This window comes from Catharus ustulatus, chromosome 2 (assembly GCF_009819885.2).
Source record: "Catharus ustulatus isolate bCatUst1 chromosome 2, bCatUst1.pri.v2, whole genome shotgun sequence".
NCBI lineage: Eukaryota > Metazoa > Chordata > Aves > Passeriformes > Turdidae > Catharus > Catharus ustulatus.
In genome coordinates, this window is record NC_046222.1 from 61438865 (window position 1) to 61461693 (window position 22829).

A 22829-nucleotide genomic window follows, 5' to 3' on the forward strand; every position below is an offset into this window, starting at 1 on the left:
CCTAGTGGTGTCTCCTACTTTACCCCATGAGTTATTTCTCCTACTGCAGTCTCTCATTTATACCACAGCTTTGATTATTGAAACCAATCATTTCAGTTTGGTTGAAGAAATTGAATCTTCCCAAAACACACCTAAAATTAAAGTACAGGCTTCAATCCTAAGAGAACTGTAAGAACCTGGAATTCACAGTGCACTGAACCCCCCAGCACTGACCTGCAGGCTTTCTGGGTTATCCATAAAATTGCCTCTCCAACGTGTGATCATTCAGGACAATGAGATCCCAACCACAAGACAACTTCATCGATCACAAGATTACAGCCTTCATGAACTGACTTAGGTTCCTACACACTATAATTTTCCTTCTGTATATGCCCCTGATTGTGGCTACTTTCACATCACATCTTGTGCTAAGTACCACCTAGCAGCTCACTGACCATCCACACGGCAGCTGATGCTTGCCAGCAGAGTGGCCCTCTGGAATCAACCCCAGTGAGTGTTTATCAGGGCTGGTGCTGGTGAGGCACAGCCCATACTGCTGAGGAAAATGTGTTTGCTTTACTGCCCATGGAAAAACAGGCGCTACTGAATGCTCTGTTTTAATGGCTGTTGTTACCATGGATGCAAATGCAAATCTGTTTTTACACTTAATACGCTGTGTGGCAGCAAGATCCAGAGGAAGATCCCTGCAAATGTAAACACCTACATGCACAGTGACCTACTTACATCTCGGTTTGCATGTAGCTATGTAGAGGATGTACAAAAGCTGTATTCAAAGCCCCTATTTTAAAACAATTCTCAGGCAGTCCCTGGCAGACTGAGTAGAAACGATGCTCACTAGTCATTATCCAAATTTTATGTAGTTTTAATGCACAGTTTTCTTTTTAATGCCAAAGTCGTAGATTGTGCCAAGGAGTTGCCACTGCATTGATTTCGATGGGGAATTCTGGTTTAGATTTGATGACATTGGTAGCAGCCCACATTTTGAGTGGCAACATCTAAAATTCAGTTTCATGATGTGCAAGCATTCCCACTGATTTCTAGAAATAAAATAAATTCAAGGACTTAAATACATTGAATGCATTCTGTTTATTTGAGAAGGAAGATCTCATACGAGTGCCTGTTATGGAAGGCATCTCTTATCATGTACAATAAAATCAACCATTGCTTCCAGCAGAATACAAAAATACACATCTCAGTGACTTCCATACAATAATAAATATGTAATCATGCATCCAACAATAAAAAGGCACGGAAAACTGGTCACTTAGTAGTCATAAAAATTACTAACTATATTAACAAAGCCACCCAAATTATCTGTACAAGGAAATGTAACAATATATTCCAAAGGTGAAAACACATAAAACATCTTTAAAATAGTATATGCAATAAATACCTCAATTGTTTTTATATATTAAAAATAAAACTGTGCCATTGTAAACAGTATGTAAACAAACAAAATTCACTGTTCCTTACCATTATTACAAGTAAATAAAGCCAAAAGTTACACCCCTGCTCTGTTAGATATACTTCATTGGCAAGTTTTGTCAGGCAGTTTAAAAGTTTTACTCTTTCCTGCAGCAAACAGAGCCTGCTATGTGTGTAATTCTAAGTATTAGAGCAATTGCTAAGCTTCAAAACTGACTACCCAGGACATAGTAGGTCATCAAAGAGAACTGGAATTAGGAAAAGCAATTCTTGCAGTGTTATGGACAGAAGTAATTTATTTTTACTACATATAATAGTGTGGGTAAAACTCAGAGGTTTATGTAACACTGCTCTCCTACAGGACTCAAGGGGGCTGTACAGGGGTGGTGAGCATCCCTACTCCCTTGGGCGGAGAAAGTGAGGCACTCAAAGGTTAACTACGCTGCCCCTAGTCTTGCACCAGCTCCACTGGCAGGAAACCAAAGGCAGAATCTAGACCTTCAGCCACTTCCTCCTCATTTCCTCAGATATCACATGGCCTTGCAGACAAATAAAGGTGTGTCCTGAACTCCAGTCCTGATTAGAATTGCAGAAAGCCAACCAACATGCAAAAGGAAAGGTGTCTGTTCGCTTGGGAGCCCATCTGCCCCCACCAACAGCCACGGAGCCTTGCCACCAAGTGAAGCAGGAGCACCAGAGGAGCTTTTCCCCCACTAATCTGTGATCAGATCCACATCAGCAGACTAACGAGCCCAGACACAGCCCTGTGTACCCTTCACAAGCCTACTGATTGCCTCTATTCTATGTCTATTCTTTGAGTCTGTTTCTACAGCCTACAAATTCCTAGAAAGTTCTACCAAGGTGCATACTTCCTGCCTTATTAGCAAGGGAAGGATAGGAATCTGAATATGACCCTTTCTTAAATGAAATTATAGAAAAAGATTCCCAGCAGTGGTGGGCATTTGCACAGATGTCTTCAGAAAGAGCCTCATGAAGGAAGGTGTCTGCTTTGTTATTTCTTCAGCTTTTGATAACCTTGACATAACTACCTTATTTTACACGTCCTCCTATCCCTGGGATGATTATCTATGATAAATATAAACTTATATAAACACATGTATTTCAAAGTGCATGACAGTTCTTGTTTTGAAAATGGTATTTTAGCCTTAAATGAAGAAATTAGGATGCATCTATTTAGCTGTTTCACAGCCATATGGTTTTTTTACAGGAAGAATACACTTTGAGCATACATAATTAGAAGTTACCCTGGAAAGGGATTTAGGAAGCGCTGCATTATGGTATTTTTCCTCCCTTGTGCTATTAAAGAACTGATGCTTCTGCCTCTAGACAAGTGATTTCTCTAATATCAAGCAGTTGTCTGACTTGCCTTACCACTTAATATTTTCATCATTTTAATTGATGCATGGAATATTAAAAATCATTCAATACACTGGCTTTGAAGATACCTCCATGTCTTCATGAGAAGTTTAAAGCCACATACTTGCTATGTAACATTTTTCCCCAATAAGGTACATTTGGATAAGGTACTCCAAGTGTCTCATACCAGATCTGCAGAGACAGGTGAGCTGCATGAGACCAGTATGTACAGAAAACAGACAGGACTACTTTTTATTTTCCAATGAATAATTATTCACATTCACCTGCCACATTGCATTCCCTCTTTGTGGAGAGAGGCATGAAAGGTGATTTCTTTTTAGATGATTTTGTATTAAATCTTACAAAACTTATTTTAGAAGGTATTTTCTTAGGTGTATTCAAGGACCAGATCAATGAAAAATTCTGTACATTCTCTGAGGCATATATTCCCACCTGTGTTGTAGTTTGCAGGTTCTGTAGAAAAATCCAAATAGAAACTGCAGATTTCACATTGGGACAAAATAAATAGATTTCACTCATTTAAAAAATTATCACAGTAGGAAAATAGCCAGTAAACAATAGATTCAGAGGAGTTTAATCTTGGCCCCAGTGAGATCAATGGGAGTTTTGCCAAGGATTTCAAAAAAGCCAAAATATCACCCAGAATCATATACAATTCTTTAGCTGACAACAATCATAAACATCCTGCCACCCCATTGTATAAGTTAAATATTAATAAGCATCTGTAAACATCCTGCAATTCCTCTGATATAAAAAATACTATAATAAAAACAATGCAGCATCTCAAGCATTGTATAGTTTTGAGTTTTTTTGGCTCTACACACAAGTTGGCATCATTATATCGGGCACAACCAGGGTATGTATATACATCTCTATGTACAGGTGTGCTTTCACATACACACTATGAACTAGGTACTACACACATCCACACAAATACTGGCAAGAAAATGACATTCATAGGTATGGCATGTAAAACCCTACCCATGATCAATTTGAGGATCGTTTTTATGTGAGGAGCAATTTCTTTCCCAGAAAATCATCTGTAGGCTCACATGTAAATGCTATAAGTAAAATACAAGAACAATCTCCAAGGGGCCTAAAGTGCTGTTTGAAGCAGCACAGCATATTCCTAAGTCCCAAAAGATCTACATGATTGCAAAAATGATGGACTTTCTTGTGGAATGAACACAGGAAGAAGGGGAAACAAAGGGCAGAAACTACTGAGTACACACAAGTTTTTAACCTAAACCCATACAAACCATCTTAGATGTTTTCATTTTCAATTGAATGTAAGTTTGGATTGAGTGGAAATTATGTGTTCCAGCTCTTTGCTAAAACCTGCCATTTAGACCCAAAGATGAGTCATGCAGAGAGCTGGACAGTGTCACATCTCTGCAACGCTTTCATGTGTATTTCATGCATCCACTCATGCATGTAGGTGGATGTTACTACAGAATTAACTAACAGTTGTACTTGACTGGAATACCAGTGTAAGCTACAAGCTTGGCTAATGACAGAAACCACCATGCTGGGCTGGGATCCTCTCAGAATCTTTAGATTTAGATATCTAAATACCTTTAAGATGAAATTTACCTTTTTAAAATGTCAGAACATACATTAAAAATACATTAATGGAATTCCACAGCACTCAACATTTGAGGATACCTGCTCTAGAGAGACAGATGTCACAGTGCAAAGTTTCGTTAATAGTGACTGATAGGTTTCCTGTCACCACGAATTAAGACAAGAAGCTGCTAATATTATATGACATTAAATTATCTGTGTGTGATGACAGCAACAAAGAAGAGCCAGAGGGAAGGTGCAGAGGCCCCCTTCACCTTTCAGGAGCACCTCAACAGTTTGTACTCTTTATGTACAAAGCCCATCTATTGCATGTCTCATCTGCCACTGTGAATATCACCTTGCCCTTTGATGATCCCATCAACATACAAGCATATAAAATTCCTAACATAACTGGCAGCTCTAGGGAGGTGCCATAGTTTCAGCTGGTTTAGGATGCAAAGGATATGATGTAAAAAGGTGGCTAATGAAACAAATTATTTCAGGACAGGTTCACATGCTGTGCTCCTTGAGTGGGGAAAATGGTAATTTTTATCGTATATGGACAACCCCATTTTTCAAGGTACCTGATTTAAGGAGACAGAAAACCAAGACAGAAAGTAAGCACACAACAAGTGACAGATGCCTGTAGAAAATCCTCTGGAATGTGGCTAAGGACACAGTCCAAATGCCTGTTTCAATGTATAGCCATGGCATCTTGCGAGAGGACAGTGCTACTAGGAACCTTCACAGTGAGTATCTGTATGCCTGTGTGCTCCATGTAAACCTTCCTAAACTATCCATCTAGAACATCTTATTATCCTTGAAATTCTCATTAAAAGCCTCCTGACCCTACTTTTCAGCACATGTGCTCTTCCCATCCCTGAAAAGCATGACCAAGCCGCTTCAAATGGCTTTCCACAATCTCCTAATTCACAAAATAATTGTCTGTGACTGCAAAGAGAACTAGTCCCAAACAGAGCTTACTTCAACTAACACCAGGAGAAAAACATAGTTATGTCTCTAACTCTTTCCCGGTTAATGGCAATGTCACTGTTTTTATCCAATTAATGATTTAGTTTAAAAAACTGGGACTTAAAATTTTAATTCCCTTTAAAAAGTCATAGAAGGGATTTGGGATACTGTGGAGATTTTATTTTTGGTTTTACACACAGTTTCTATAATGAAAACAAACAATTTTACTTTTAATTAATTTCTTCCTGTTTTCACCTTCCAGTTCACATGCTCTTGTCTAGCTACACCTGGATCAAACACAGCTCCCTAAAATGTTTCCAATGTACTTGGAAAAAGATAGCTGCAAATTACTTTAAATTTTGTACCACATTGCTTTTATATTCAGTTGCTTTTCTTTCCTAACACTAGTCTTTGAATAATATTACAAACTATATTTCATCAAAGTATTTGTTCCACAGAATAAAATATTCATTGGCCACTTGGATACTTGTCCTAGTCATGGCTACTATAATGTTCAGTATTTTGTTCCACAGTTGGTAGAGTTGGCCAAAACACTTCTCTTTCCAAGGGCAATTCTGGTAGCTCATGTTAATTGTTAGACAGAGCTTCCAGCAGGGATTGCAAAAATATAACTTAAAGGATTCTAGTCCACCATGGCTATGTTAGCTTTGGAGCCTGAAGCCTTGGTCTATATTGCTGTCCTCAAGCATTCTACAACTTTTTCCTGGCCTGCCCACGCATGGAGAGACATGCAAGTCTCATCTTGCCAGATGCTAGGAAGTCATCCAGATACAGGAGTTGGGAAGCAATGTAAAAACATTAATAAAGGCATGACTGGTGTTAAACATAAATGAGGCACCAGCTTCTTCTGCCCCACTAATACAAGCAATAGGCTATATAAACTCAAAATCCCATCAGAGAGCTTATCAAGTTTTTGGCAACTGGGAAACAAGTCTTTAATTATTTAAAACAGATGTTTGAAATTCTACCATGTGCACATATGAATTTTCTGTTGACTGTTCTGAAGGTGATAGGTCTTTATTCACTACAGCTAAATTGATTAAAATTTGTCCAGGAATCCTCTTGGGTATGTATTCATCAGCATTTTTCTTCTTTGCAAAAGTGTTAACAATGCTAATATTTTTAAATTTACATGTCAAGGAGATGATGTTTTAAGATTAATTCTATGCGCTGAAAAACCCACAAACCTTTCAAAATTTTTTTTTTCAGTGAAAATGTTGAGGGTGATCACTGTTAAGCCTACAGAAGTTGCTATGAATTTTGGTATTAGCTCCAACTGGCTACAGAAATAGTCTTCTCAAGGTCTCTAAATGGCTTCCAAATGGATTATAATTTCTGAGAAAAAGACTGGGCTTCTGTGTGGCAGAAACAAACATTTCAAGTACATAAGCTAACACTTAACAGAGCTATGAAACCTAATGCAACAGTAGTAGAAAACAACTAGAAATTATTTTTTTCTTTTTGTAAAAAAGATCCATTCCACACTATACTCTAGATATAAATACAGGAATTTATACAACCAGTAAAGATTTTATATTGATAATTACCAAATGATGCTTTATCAATTCTGCTGATCTATCTCTGAAGAAGAAGAGATATTTTAAGTCCTGTCCAAAGTTTAAATCCTGTCCAAACTCCTCAGCTTCCCGAAGTCATCAAAAACTTATTCCTTAAGAATAGTATAGAAACATTAAATCTTCGCAGTTAGAATAAGCAGCATCAGATCCTGATGATACGAAAATCACAGCAGAAAACATACAATCCACGAAAACAGAATCAAAAATACAGGACAGTCTATGTTATAAATGTATACAGGATGTTGCAGTTGAGAAGTACTTAAGTTATTGGGGTGAAAAAATAAATTTAAAATTACTTATTTACTTTTATTTTCTGTGGCTCTTTACTTACTCATACAAGTGACAAGATGATTTCCTGGTTGTAAGCTAAACAAATTGCTCCAGCTCAATTACCCTCAATAAGGTACATTCCTTGTGACTTTACCTTTCACAAAGACTTTTTGCACTGCTAATTATTAATTACCAGGACTGTCGAATTCATAGGCAAGAACTCAATATTTAGGGACACAGAGAGAGCACTGCAGAAGCAGCTGTAAACACTATTAATGCAATCATTAACAGGAAGCATCAAGCAAAATGGAATCACCATGGGGGGTTTTGTCTTGCATTATTACAACTATTATCAAAGTAGGACTATGGAACATCCTCTCATATTTGCTTTATATATTAATTTTCCATTACATGTGAAAAAGGTCTCCTGCCAGTCTTCCTGAAATGAAGACCAGATGCATTGAAAAGCACTGATAATTTTACCCTTGAAGTAACGTTCATTATCAAGGCTTAAGGAAATTTTCATTAATAGCATGAGTGAGCTCAATTAGAAAGAAAAAATTGGCAGGTTATCTATTTCACTACAAAAAGCATAGGAAAATATAAAATGGACATTTGTGAAGAAAAAAATCAAGATCTCTACTTTGAATTACAGTGGTGCAGCATTGCAGTATTAATTACTTTGGGCAGAGATAGCGAGAGAAAGATGATTTCTATTTATTATTTACAGGACCAAGCATGTTAATTCCAGTCCCAAAACAAGAAATACTGGGATGAAATAGTCTCGGAGGGTTTTTGATCATTTGCTTTACACTTTACAGTTCTTCCAAGCATTTTTCTTTGAAAGAAAGAGACATTCAGGAGAAACAAATAGTGGTTAAGGGAAGAGACATAAAAATGCATCAAAGAAAATTTTCACTTGCCATCTTATAAAAAAATTATTTTTGAACCCTTTTTTCTTTGAATTATTGCAAAACACCCCCAATACCTACAACCATGATGAGTTGGCTTGATTTCATTCAGTTTCTAAAAAGAAGGCATGAAGCTTTATAAAGGCAAAATTTGCATGACCTAAATCAGAGGCTGCTACAGCAATCAAACACAGTGAACTGAGAAAATCCTATTTGAAAATAACAAAACAGCAACATACATTTAGCAACCTGCTGCTATTTCAAAACATGCAGTTCTCGAGTTGCTCTCTCTGAGGATGAGAGCTTTTCATCTATATGAATATCAGCCACTACAAAAAAATGCAGATTACTCCACATTCCTTTTAGGCTTTTATGTATACTGAACCACAGAAATTGCAAGTATTTGGCCGAGGGGAAAAAAAATTACTCCAGTAAACTTTGTATAGGGATTGTCTTGATAAATCTAGCATGCTGAATCAGGCTTCACAGGATCTTGTTTTCTGAAAAGCTAACTGCTTTTAGGGATGTGTTTACCTTGGTTTTGTTGAAATACTGGAATGTGTGCTTTGAAGCACTTTTTACAGCAGGATCAAATTAGTTCACTAAAAAAATATAGGTATTTATGTACTTAGTTCTAGGAGCTGGGACTTCTACAGCAGTAAAGAAAAAATCTCAATGCTTAGAATAATCATGAGAGAGTAATACTGTGTTCAGGTCTTCAGAAAAGTCACATCACTTAAACACAGTTACAACCCACAACCTCCACGGAGAACCCCTGTAAAAATACTTTGAGCCTCCTTGTCAGATGCATTTGCACTTCATAGCCAACACTAGTCTAAGGCATAGAGTTGCATAAAATTTGCTCTCCTGGGCATCTCATAAATACAGCATAAATGATACTTACAGTTTTGTTTTTTCCTACTCACACATTTAAAAAAACTGCTTAGGATAATCAAAGCTAAGTTCTTTGGTGGTCATTTAGAAAAATGTTCATTGATCAGTTGTCCTATACTGAGGTAATTTGAGGAGTGCCATAAGAAAGTTGTGTTACAAACAACATTTGCCCATTTTCCCTGCCCAAAAGCAGCTCCTAAGTTTTTAATATACTCAGCATAGACCCCCACAGTGACTTGAAGAGATCCAGTTCCATAGCCCATCTTAATGCATTACATACAGCAAGGCTGAAAGTTGTAAAGAGATTGTATCTTAAAATCAGGAAAGCAAAGAAAGTTCTGCTATGTATTATGTCCTTGAATAGACCAGAAGATTAGCTGTATGGTCTACTGTAACCCCAATATGCTAAAATGCTGCCACATGTTAAAATACAGTGCAGCTTATGGAGAACCATAGAGAAAAGAAAACAAAGCTTACAAACACTTGACAGATGTCACCTAAACATCATTAAAGGGGTGAATGTCAAGTACATTAAAATAAAACCAAAACCAACAAAATTCTCATTGTTTGCCTAACTTTCCATTTTTGCATATGCTTTTCATACTACAGCCTGGAAATCATATCATTTGCAAAGGCAATTTGGTTTGTTTTTTATGCAAAACTTAATAGAAAAATAGCCTTTTACTTTTGTTTGTTTACCAGAATAGTCATTACGTCTACAGAACTCCCAGAGTGGTGCCTGTTAAACCTACAGCATCAAGAACACAAAGAACTACAGTAAGATACTAATTAAACCTATTTTGTTTATTTTTACTTTTTTTTTCTCCAATAAAACAATTACGATAACAGATTTTAATTTCGAAGGGATGAGTCCCATCTAATTGCCAATGGAACAACTCCTGAAATGGAAGGCAAAACCAGGATGCGGTACTTGACATTGGCCCCTTTATACAAGAAAATAAGTTTTGGTACAAACCAAATGAAACCTTACTCTGCTGCCCATGAGGAAAACATAAATAGATGTTAAGATACTCTTTAACATGCAAGAAACATCAAAGCTACTTGATTAAGTGAAAGTCAAGTGTTCCTTGTGCTGCAATGGTACATTGCTAGGAACAGCAAGGAGATAAAAATTCTGTGCAAGTTTTCCGGCAGGTGGTGCAAAGTCATCTCAAACATTTAGGTAGGATTTTTTTGTAGATATCTGAAATTTATTTTCTGACTAGATTAATACTTTTGTGAAAAGTTAACTAGGAAATTAAATTATGAACCTGCTTCATTAAAGTGTAAATAATCTTACATACTCTGGTCTAGAGCAATTTCTAAACAAAGATGGTTTTAACTTTTTTAACCTGTTTACACTCATGGATTACTGTCTTGCATGTGATTCATCTTAGCATGCATAGTCTAAAATCTTAAAGTCCAGGTTTTTTTAATTTTTATGGTCTACTGATGACAGAATGATGTCAAGAAACAAATTTATACCTTTTTAAAGAAATGCACACAGATGCATTTTAAAATTAATAGTTAATTAGCAACGAGTAGAAGTTTACCCCACAAAAATCAAATCAGCTGCTACATTTTAAATATCTTCTTATGTATGATAAATAAAATTAAATTTTCCTTTAAGAAAATTTCATTAATATTGAAACCTGCTTTTGAATAATAGAATAAATAAAACCATTAGTGCCTACAAGTTCAAATATGCTACAGATTTTTAAGATAACTGAATAACTACATTAAAATGCACCATGAGAAGATTCTTTATCATTTTCCATGCAGGAAGCCAATTGATGTTTTTGTGAGGTACCGGTCTTTCAAAAATTCTCATAAGTTAGTTACCTGATAAACCTTCTGTACACGATATATTTAAAAATCTAACTGTACAGTGTTTCAATCATATATAATCTGCTGAATATGGCACAAATGCTAAGTTTCCACATCCACACACCCTTTGCCATAGAACACATTTTAGGCATAACACAACACTGAAGAATAGAAAAGTGCCTGAAACTGGAGGGAAAAAAAAACAAAAACAAAAACAAAACAAAACAAAAAACCTCAAGTAGCAATAAATTAAATCTCATTCAAACCAATAAAAAAGTTGTTCAAGTGTTTAAAGTATCAGATGTGTCATGCAACAGAACAACAGACAATTCAGGCAGGCACACCATGCATTATAGTTTGCATTCATGGTATCACAAGGTATCTCTCCCCTCTTCTGCATGGCCAGCGAGTGCTGGATACCTGCGGCACTGCCAGGCTCATGTGTTGAACCTTCCAAACTTCCTGGTCATCCTGCACAGGAGGTTTCACAGAGCTACGCCTCGCAAGGATAACCAGATGACCTCATGCTGTACAGTGGCATCTTGCTGCAGCATAAAGAGAGGCATACTGAGCTGCATGTAAGCAAAGCAATCGTTTCTTGATTATATTTTCCAGTCAGTGCAGTTCACCATCAACCAATCAATCTACCAAACTGGACTTATGCAAACTGGCTGAGTTGCACACCAAGAAAACTTCTTCAAAGATCGTATCACCTTTTCCTTTTTGTTTTGGCACAAATCCTTTCGTACTCTTGCTGCAAGTTCTTCACCACACAAGAATTCAGAGATACTAGCCTGTACAAACACCAGTGCTTATTCTTCCACAGAGTAAACTACAAGGACAGCCAAGTGCCTGCAACAGCTTTGCTTCTCCAGCAACTTTCTCTTCTCTCTTTAAGAAAAGCACCAGCATAATTACACTTCAGACAAAGGGGTGTTCTTGCTGAGCTCTTTAATTCCCTGGAGAATTCGCTTCATATGACCCACTTTCGTTATCCCCAGGTCCTAGAGAAAATATAAAATAAAAAAAGAAAAGAAGAAGAAAAAGAAGAAAGTTTACTTTTAAAAGAGGAAAAAGAAACCCCCATTGATTATGATCTATCCATGCAACAGATGTCTAGAAATGTGCTCACTGCAATCAACACTAACCAGGAGGTGTGAGCAAGAGCTGCTTTACAAAAAGACTGCTTAGAGCATACAACGAATCCCTCTCTGTCTGGCAGACAAAAAATCACTTACCTGCAATAGTGACAACCCAGGGCACTTCAATATATGTCAAAACCATCTTTGGCTTGACTTCTAAATACAAATACCTTTCACAATTTCTGGCAAAATAAAGAGAACAATCTCCCCCTCCTCTCTAACACAGCAATCAGATGCTTGGAAGAATGTGATGGATTGGAACTTCTGTCCAGCAATGTCACTTGATCTGAGGCCCTGTGATGTCTGCCTTAATCAACAAACACACATAACCCCAGTTTCTCAAGGGAAAGTGGATGTAATGGCTACAGGAATGTAGGACAACTTCCCTTTAGAGAGCAATAAAAAGAATAAGGTTTTGTTTTTCATTCCAAAAAGGTTACATCTCCTAGCATGGATGTTCCTGATTAAAGAACTGGAAGAAAAATTCTCAGAAACATGATAGTTATATCCCAAAGGAAATGTAAAAAAACACAATAGCAAATCTCCTTGTAGCCACTAAATCATTCACATCAGCTGAAATGTTTCTATATTGGTTTGTAGACCCGTCTCTGTACGCAACAACAGACAAGAAATTTTTGTAGCAAACTTCTTCCAGTATTAGTAATAGCTTCAGCAGCATCCTTTTCAATTTTGGCTGGTCCAATGATCAGAGAAGCAGAATGAGATGCCCAGCTGTGCTAACGATCTCCCATCACACTAATGAATTTTCAGCTCAGTTTGGTGGAAATCTGCTTCCCTTATCTGTAAAATTTAGCTATGAAAAAGTCTTTAAAATCCATGTGGTACTGGTGTTGAGTAATCAGCAGAGTCAAACACTAGTTATTTGTAGGATAAACCTTATATAAATAGATTGTGGTTAAATAACTAAAAAAAAAATAGAAAAGTTTCACTATTTTCTGAAATAAAAATAATTTCATTTTAATAGGAAGCTTTTCCATTACAAAGACATTAAAAAGACGGGAGTGCAATTAGGCAGCTTGAAAAATTTTTTCTCATGAAGAGTGGAAAATGAAACCATATATATTATTTTGTACATACTCTACAAAAGACTATATCTACATTTATACAGCCACCTCTCTTTTCTGAGAGACCTCAGAAAATTTGTATTCTATATTACTTAAACATGCTAGCATGCATTTAATTTTGGAAGAAAGGGGTGGTAAAATGGGCATGAATTAATTATTTTATTACAAAGCTAGCACATCCAAGATTAAACAGATGGTTTAATTTTCAAAGAGTGAAGACTGAATTTTGGTTATTTTAGAGAGAAAAAATACTTGGTTGTTCAGCTGAAAACTATCAGTACTATAAACAGATGGTCATCCCTTACAGGACTTCAGCACAAAGGTGTCAGCATCAAGGAGTTCAACATTTGCTCATAAAAGTTCCCAAAGCAAGTGCTGTTAATAAACTACTTGAAAAAATCCTCCTGATTTTCCACATCACATAAATATATATTTTATTTTTGTTATGTTCATCTCACTTATAAACAAATGTGTTAATTCTTAAGTTAAGAGAGTTAATATAGGTAGTAGTCAAATTCATCCTAAAATGACAGTAATATTTATAATTCTAAATTTCTGTAATATTGTCCTTTTTATGTTAAACTTAATTCTCAAGTATAATAAAAAACCACACAAGAATTCTCAAGGAAAAAAACCACACATGACTATCAAACCTAATGAAATAGCCTAGTTGCTACATGGAAGAAATTCTACATGAGGGAAAACCCATAAGGATACTATCCAAACAACAACAAACCACACAATTTAAAGGTTGAGAACTTAAAAATTGTTCAGAAAAAATATATTTTCATGAGTAGAACTTCTGTTGGATAAGCAATATAGTAAGATGCTGCCAGAGTTCAAAATCAGAAGAAAAACATATTATGAAATTCCAAAAACACTCAGCCACTTTTTCCACCAACCTTTGTAAAGCATTTCACAACGTCTTTGATTCAGAGGCAAGAGATTTTAGGTTTATTTCTGTTCCAGCTCAAGTAGCTGTAATGAATACCAGAACAGCAGGTCCCAAGAGCCCCATCAAAAATTTTGGGGAACCCTTTCTGCTACACTTCCAGGGCAAAAAAAACCCAGCCAACAACTCAGATTTTTTATGCTTTTATAATAGTTTTTGGTTTGGTGGAAGCTAGAATTTTTACAGTCACGACACTAGATGCTACCTGGTATTCTTAGTTAACTGCTCATGCAGAAAAGTTTGGTAAATTCTCTCATCTCAGACTTAAAGGGTCTGCTACATCAGCATATCATGCATCATTCAAAGAACAAGATCCTCAAATATCTCTGCATATTGGTGCATGAATGGCTACATAATCTGTTCATATCTAATTGATATCTAGTTAACAAAAATTCAATTTGACTAAACTACAGTTTTGAAGAAGAAACTCTAGCCAGAGTCTGAAGAAAAAATAGCCTTTCTTTTTTCCCAGATATGGCCTTAGAACTACAGTATCACCCCTTCTGCTCTCCCTAACCCCTGTGCCATTTCCTGGACATTTTTTGGCCAAATGTACCACCACTAGCAAGCAATTTATGTAAGAACTCTTTAATAATAACATCTTCCAAACATGAAATCTACCCTACTTGCATCCCCAGTGTAAAAAGCCATTTAGCATGTCTGAAATCTAATAAATCTTACAAAAGTTTTTTCATAAAAGAACTTTTTCAAAACATGCTACTGCAAAACACAGGGATGAAGTGTCACAATCCTTGGCACAGATTTCAGCTTGACTGGCACTGCTTATCAAGTTCATCTGTGGCATGGAAAACCTGTCTCCAAGGAAGCCAACACTGCTATGGAGCTTTAAAGGAGACATCATCCCCTCATCCTACCAAATGTGTTGCAGTTCTGATTAAGACTAAGTTGCATGCATAGGAACATGGTCATCAGTGCTAAGAATGCCAATATTTATTTCAGAAAAATCAGTCAAGTTTTCAGTAAGTTTGCTTGTTAAATAAGGTTTTTCAAAAAAGTCACGCTAAGCCTTCTTTCTACAGTTTTCTGCAGAGTAATTCACAATTTACTGCCCAGCCATTCATCAAGCAAAAGAAAATCATATGAGTGTAAATTTTTAAGATCCTCCTAAATGAAATCAGGCATAAGAGGACTGTGTGGAGGTATTCTGGTTCTTCATTTGCCGATTGCCACACAGAGCTGCCTGAGAATGGCATCAACAAGCTATGCAGAAATATAATTAGAGGTGCCCTATTCTTCTGTCAGCATATCAATCTGTTCCAGCAATGTGTGCAAAGGAAGAGTGCTTCATCAAATCCTTCTCCATACTGCTTTTTATCTCTGCTTTTGGCTACAGAAAATAGGTGGGCTCAGAGGATTAAATTAAAACAGGCAGCATTTTTTCCTGCTGCAGACATGAAAGCTAACAGAGGTAAATGTACTGCACATGAGTTAGGAGCTCATGAATCAATGGTGATCTCGTTTAGCTTGTCAGGAAGCACAAGCCTTGCAGTGGAGGAGAGGCTGTAGATATTACAGCTTGCAAGAGCACTGAAGGCTCATCTGCACCCCTCGATAGCCAAAGGCAGGAAAGATTCACAGGGCAGCTTGTGACGTGTTCCTCATTTCCCAAGTACCACATTACACATCTTGACACCAATTCAGGTCACTGGCAGAAAACTGCAGGCTGTCTGAGCCATCCTTAATTGGCTCCCTGCAGAGACCATGCCCTGTATCCAGCAGGATGAGCACTAAACTCTGCTATTTAAGTTCAGTGCTGCTACACAGAGTGTAAGCCATGCCTGGCCAAAAGCCTGGCCCAGCTCATGAACGACACTGATTTGGAAGCTCTCAGCATCTGCTAACGAGCGCATGGGGTGAGTCTGGAGCAGGATTTTGGTTAGCTCAGGACATGCCCTTGGCAACTTGTGTAGAGAAACTCCTTATCTTACTATTTCCAGGCAGCACTGGGTAGAGGAGACAGGAGGCTCTCTGTAGGACCTCTAAGATAAGCCTTTAGATATTTCATGGCATAGACCTTTGTCATGGGATTTTATTTACACTGAACCAGCATGAGCTTAGCAACAGGGATAAGGGTTGATAATTACCCTGCTGCAGATATTTACTTGGTTTAAGTGCCAGTCCACTGGGCATTCAGTCAAATTCATACTTGGGAGAAACAAGGCGTGCCAGAAGCCATGTCCAGTTTAACACTGATCTTACCCACCATCATTAATTCCAACAAGTTGGACTTTTGAAATTTTCTTAACATTTTAGCAAACCTATGCATTGTGCGATGCTGAGTTTCTCAGTTGAATTTTAAGTTTGTTCAGCACCCATTCAGACCAGGGACTTGGAACATCTATCACTGGAACCCCGTGGCGGATTGCTTGGACCATCTTCTGTTTTTAAACTTTTGCAGGGAGGGACTGTCCTGAAACTGTCCCTCCCTGTCAGAAACTATCCTGAAAGAAAGGAATTTAACTTCCATGGAAAGAAGCTTAGGCAATCTAATACCAAAGAGTAAAATAATACACAACAGCCAAACAGATTATGTCAAACACAGCTATTTTCAGCAGCTGCTTTCTACTACAACAGCCACACAATGCAAGCACTACCTTATAACACCAGGATTTCACACTATATAAAAAACTTTATATAAAATAACACATTTTAATGAAAATATTGTCTCTACCTGGAGACTACTGCACTGTGGCTAGAACAATGACTTGCACTCTAAATGTAAATGTTTGCAATTTATACAATATCCTATTTCCTCTCTTATGTGCTAAAAGCAGTTGCAAAACCCATTACCAAGAACTCATTACTACCGAGTTCCTGGAAAAAGTAATTTAATGAATCCCCAAAGATACAGCTGCTATTACATATAATGGATGCACTTAAGTCATTCCTGAAAAGGACCAGCAAGCTCAAATAACAGCCTCAAACTGCTGAATAACATCTCTTCCTGCAAAACTTGTCTATCAGACCTCAGAGGAAAAAGGTTTTACAATTTTGGAATAAAAATAAAATACTCTTTTTTAAAATCTGTACAGCCAAAATCAGAGGTTGGTCACCAAAGAGAAAACCTATTTTGACACACAAACACCAATGCCATGTAAGCCAAATACTGCAATTTATTAAGCCGCTTATCTCTCTCACACCCACTATATCCAATATATACACAATAAATCATGTGGAGCACATCAGCTCCTGCAGCAGATGGATTTAAAATTACTATGACTACCATCAACTGATCCATACTGATCATGTTTAATGGAAACAGTGAACCCTTGAAGAAAACATTATATTACACAGATGACAGTAAGATATCAAATGTGCTTCTCCTATGCCTTCTGACATAAACTGCAACACTATCATTGTACATCAAGTGGGAAAAAAAAAAAGAAAGGAATTCTGGATAACATAGATATTCTCGGTTGTGAGTTCAAGTCAGCACTTCAGAAAGTCAGGCCCAAGGACAGCGCATATTAGTTTATTGCATATTTGCACAGTGTAAGCCAAGCTACAAGCAATGACAAGTGCAGGGAAAGAAGAAAAGTTGGTTGTTGTTTTGTCAAAGAAAATGGTCAAAAGCAGAAAAGTAGCACAAAGGAAATACCTTAAGATCTCGCCTTTCCAGATGTAAAAGCTCAGAGCCTCGGATGTCATGGCTGATGAAGATTTCTTTGTACTCTCCCAAACTGAGCAGATCCAGCCAAGCAGCAACTTCATCTGTGCCCCATTTTTGAACTACCAAAGTTAAGAGCAAAACCCCCTTAATTTCTACATGCTCAAATGCATCACAAGCAAAGGTTAGGCCAAAGAGAGTGGAAAACAGAGTAGAATTGCCGTGCTAGCAAAGGGAAAGGTTAGAGGTGTCTTTTCCACAAAAACTGACAATTTCCATTTTACATGCAGGTTACAGGTTAGCAGTTAACACAAGAAAGTATCTAAACAAAGTTGGGGTTCTTTGCTTTACAGCCATGCTTTCAGCTTTACTCCAGTTTCATCAGTAAAGCCTTTAAAACCTCATGTCCCAACAAATTCACATTAAACCAGCTAAGGATCAGTGACGCAGTCTAATGTTGTTCTGCTTTATGCCATTATTCCATTAATTTATTAGTAGTCATCCAGCGAGAGGAGAAGTCTTCAAAAACTAATTTACATGTAAAATTAAAATAGCAGCCCTACCTCAAATATAGCAATGGCAGCAAGCAAGTCCAGTTTTAATTAACATATTCTAGTATTCTTAATTAAGACAAAAAGTATTCTTTAAGCTACTGTGTTACACAGGCCATTAAGAAGCTCTCTGTAAAATATTGTTCTCTAAGGTTAGTTGCCCACATTAGTCCCATTAAGACCACATAGATTAGAAAGTTATGCTACTTATTGCTATAATTTTACAACTTAATTCAATGTTGATAGCTTCACTTTATAATGATCAACAACTGCAAGATTTTGCAGTGTGTGATCAGATTGCAGATTGCAAGATTGTGATCAACTGTTCATTTATTAAAAAAAAAAAAAAAAAGACATAGAAACAGTTTTAGGACCATCTAATCACTGATTATGTCCTGGATATAATCTTAAGGAAGTAAATTCATGAAAAAAAATGGGAAGAGAGGAGGGTGGAGTTTGTTCAACTTCTAATTAAAAAATCAGTATTGACTATCATGATTTTCTGTTTGATCTGTCTCACTTACTGAACCCACCCAAAATTTAAGAATAACTGGTTAATTAAACCAGTGTGATAAAAATTATTTCACACCTAAAACTAACTTGAAAAACCTGAATTTGAGCTTCACAGGGAAACACTGTGTTTACCCGTGGCTTGTACGGCTATGAGTAAATCAAATGTATCCACCACCGAAGACAAGAGTTGCATGATAAAACTTTTAAAAGTATTTTCACAGTAGTTCTTTGGTTCACTTGGGAGTATTGGGGTCCTATTGAATGCTTTCTAAATGCACTGAAAGAAATATTTATCCTAATGAAGATGCCAGTTATCTCAGGTGCTTTCCATTTTGACTTTAGTCTTATGTAAATCATGCCACCTCTTACCTAAAAAAATGACATAAAACCACATTTTCTGCAAATGCTACTACTTTTCTTGCAATTTCAAAACACATACCAGGCTGAGGGCTGGTCTTATGCTTCTGAATTTTTTCTTTTTTAAACTTTGGCACTATACGAAACACTGTACTTCTATTGTTTCTTTTAGCATAATCCAGAGGGGGATCCTGCATGAGAAAAAAGGCATAGTTACCTCTAATTAAGAGAAAATAACAGATAAGTTACATGCTTGTAATGGTAATTCATAGTTAATCTCAAAAAGAAAGACCCAAATTTACTTCTGTAAACAATAATGTCAGGATTAACTCCATACATATTTGAATTATTGAATATAAATTAAATATATATGTTTATTTATTTATGAATCAAAACCTTTACATTCACTAAAGGGAATAAAACACCAAAAAAAAATTCACAGCAGATAGAAATGATCCAGCATCACTACTGAAAGTGCCTCAAAAGATCAATTGCTAATCAATTGATTACAATTGAAAAATTATAATTTACTTTTCCCTGTTGAAAGAAAATTAAGTTCAGTTAAAATCAGAATGTATTAAATAAACTTACCTCATCATCATTTGGTTGAAAAACGTAATAAAGCCAAGGAATCTCAGCAAGTTTTCTCAACTCTATTTCCACACTGTGCAAAGCATCAGACAACAGCTCTTCGTGGGGAGCTTCTAACTGCTGTTTATAAACAGGCCAGAAAAATAGGAATTTTAGTTTCATAAGATTTAACATTTAAGTCTAGATATCTTGTTGCCTCACACCAACAGATGACTACTTCACAGTGAGTGTCAACAAATGGTGGACACAAATAATCTTCTAAAGTCAGACTTTCCTTCAGAGACGTGTGAGACCACCCTCACACTACATTTAATCCCAAACACAAAGACTGAGACAACTGAGACTTTTGGTGCAGACCAGTTGGGCATAGTTGTCAATCACTGCCATCCTTCACTACACTCCTGAGTCTTTACAGAGCAAGAGTTCTCTGATAACATCTCTACAAGGACACACTAGAAACGGAAACTACCAACAGAAGGGAGAGAAAACCTGATGAGAAGAGCAAGCAGCTGAAAACTCTTTGTACGAAAACCGGTGTAAAAAAAATGAGTAGATGGTAATAAGCCTCAGTTATTTTTTGCAAATGTGTTCAGATAGTAGATCACTCTCTCATGTTCAAGTAAGAAGAAATGGATCTTGCTGAAGATTTCCATTCCCAAAGGTTTTCCAATGTTGATATGATACCTGCACTACCCATTCTAAATAGGTGAGACAGGGAGCAATAGTCACTGCTGCTGGCTGAGGGTGGAAAGAACTCCCTGGCAGGAGACAAAAAGACAAGGGTATCAGTAAAGGCCAAAGGGAAAAAGAAAGTGGTGGTTGTGTAAAAACATTGGGACTTGATGATGCATGTAAATTTGGCTCTATTAAGACTCTGAGAACGCCACAGAGATACCTGTTTGCTTTAAAACTCCAGTGTGAAAACTGTTCTGCAGCTGTTTTATGAGTGAACCCACATGGAAGAGGTAAGGCAGGCAGCTGATCCCTTGAAAAGCTATTTTGAGCTCATCTGGGATTGCTGAACACCGTGTTGAGGCAGAGTTGAATCCTAGACCATGCTGCATGGAATCATTAATAAAGCAATGTGAACATCTGTTTCTCTCTTTAAAGTAAAAGTAGCCCTAAAGCAGTGCAGAATATCCTTCTGAAAAGATCTAATTCTTTTACATCCTAGTGAATGCATTTTTTAAATGGAGTTGTAAGAAAATTTTGGATCTCTAGTGCTGGAAAAAGATTTTGACATTGTTGGAGTTTGGTGATACATTACACACCCCACTAATTTATCCTACCTAACAAAAATGTCTTTCCTTTGCTTCAGTTGTCTGCATATGTTCCCATCTTTAAAAGGAGAGGCCATCTTTGGTAAGATCTTACTGTCTAGTATAGTGATACTGGAAATATAAGCTCCCTTTGCTATCATGTTATTTTCTCTGCTAAAGCTAAGATAATTCAGTATCCATAAGCAGGCTTTGATGTTTCTTTTGACTGATCTTTTTTATCTTTGTTTTTGTTTTCCCCCATTAATTTGGAGCACCGGGAAACAGGGAAAGAGCCACTTTTCTTTGAAGTTACAACTTTTCTTGTGTTTTCATTTCTGAGAAATTACTCAAGTCATCTATTTTCTATTTAAAAAATGAAGCAATGAATTTTGTCTCTCTCAACAAGTACTTATCTAATTGCTTGATTCTCAGAGAAAAACATTTTGCCTGGGGAAAAAAAAATGCTCATCTGATGGTGCTCCTGAAATAAATCCAAAATAATAATTCTGGTACAGAAAGAATCAGCAATTCATGGTAAATTTTCCTCCTAAAGTATCTTGGAAAATCTTATTTCCAAGATAAAAATTCACACTATGAATGAAGAAATCAAAATAAAGGATTTTTCAATTTCTTCTCTATTTAAATTTTTGATGCGAAAATATTTTATTTCAGTGAGTTTAGATAACTTTATTCCGTAGAAATGAAACAGTCTGTCATACTTTTTCCTTAATGCATTTGAAAACTGTGCCCTGTTCCAGACTGGAAATGCTTTTTAAAATTGAAAAACGGAGTGCCTTTGGAAAGTATCTAGACAAAAGATAGTATTTTTCATTCTTTCCAAATTGTATTCCAGTCATAAGCATCTGAGAGATTCCACAAATCAGCTTCATTGTCCCATCTTGAGCAGCCTGGTCTCATAAAAGATGTCCCTACTTACGGCAGGGGAGTTGGAACTAGAAGATCTTTAAGGTAGCATCTACCTCAAATCATTCTGTGATCCTATGCTATTATCATAAAACTTGCATGTTACCATTTGTTGTGATTTAATGCTCCTACTATTGTATGAACTTTGTTAATCATAGCTCTTACAGGAGGTGGAAGGAACAACAGACTTGTTTTATGTTAATTTACAGTTTTTTTCTCTTGCTCGGGATCTGTAAGAGCAAAACTCAGTAGCCAGTAAATGGCAACCAAAGAAGCAGCTTACCAAGAGTCCTAATTTAGTTGCTGGTTGGTATAAACACCAAAGATGTGAGTTTACTGTTCTCAAGAGCTTTGAAAGAGAGATGTGGGAGAAGTAAAGACATCAAAAAATAGAGGAAGATATGAAAGAAAGAATGTCTGTCGTCAGAGGAGAAAGATCCTTAGGAGAACACTTTATGATGGGAGTGGCCGATGCATCAAGCAACATCTTACACTTCATCTCTGTCTATTTTAATAGAATGACAGACCAACATACAGGCAACTTCAGCATTTATAATATACGTGGCAGTAAGCTTAACTAGGGTGCCTTGTTACTGTGACTGTGAAATACTGTGCTAAGTGAGCAAAATGTCAAATGAGCATAAGGGACACTTCTGGAATATTATCTTGGTACCTTCCAAACAGCCTTTCTATTATAAAAGGGCCTGATGCAGCCTCTTGAAGACATTCACACAACCATAATAAGAAGCAGAAGTACAACATGTAAAATTCAGAAACAGAAAAATTAATCAAATTAAACTTTGGAGCCTGAACAAGGGCCCAGTTCAACATCACAACTTGCTGCAGAAAAGGTAATGTTGCAATGGGAAGGTTTCCATAATAACATAGTAACATCTCCAAACTGTCTCGATAAATTTCACCAGTCCTAGTACGGCATCACAAAAATGTTTTCTTCTAATTGCTTTTGTA

General features: G+C 36.7%; 1 protein-coding gene across 4 annotated transcripts in view; it reads right to left on the reverse strand.

Moving 5' to 3' along the window:
* Positions 1–1067: 1067 nt before the first annotated feature.
* Positions 1068–22829, reverse strand: part of DGKH (diacylglycerol kinase eta) — a 166862-nt gene continuing 145100 nt past the window's right edge. For 2 of the 4 annotated variants that reach the window (XM_033051621.1, XM_033051623.1), the window contains 4 exons: positions 19678–19797; positions 19169–19277; positions 17657–17787; positions 1068–11862 (listed from right to left, as the gene is read on the reverse strand). In XM_033051621.1, the coding sequence (XP_032907512.1) occupies positions 11773–11862; positions 17657–17787; positions 19169–19277; positions 19678–19797 (450 nt within the window). In that variant the 3' untranslated portion in view covers positions 1068–11772. The remainder of the gene's footprint in view (positions 11863–17656; positions 17788–19168; positions 19278–19677; positions 19798–22829) is intronic. The other 2 variants (XM_033051622.1, XM_033051624.1) reach the window with 1 other exon arrangement.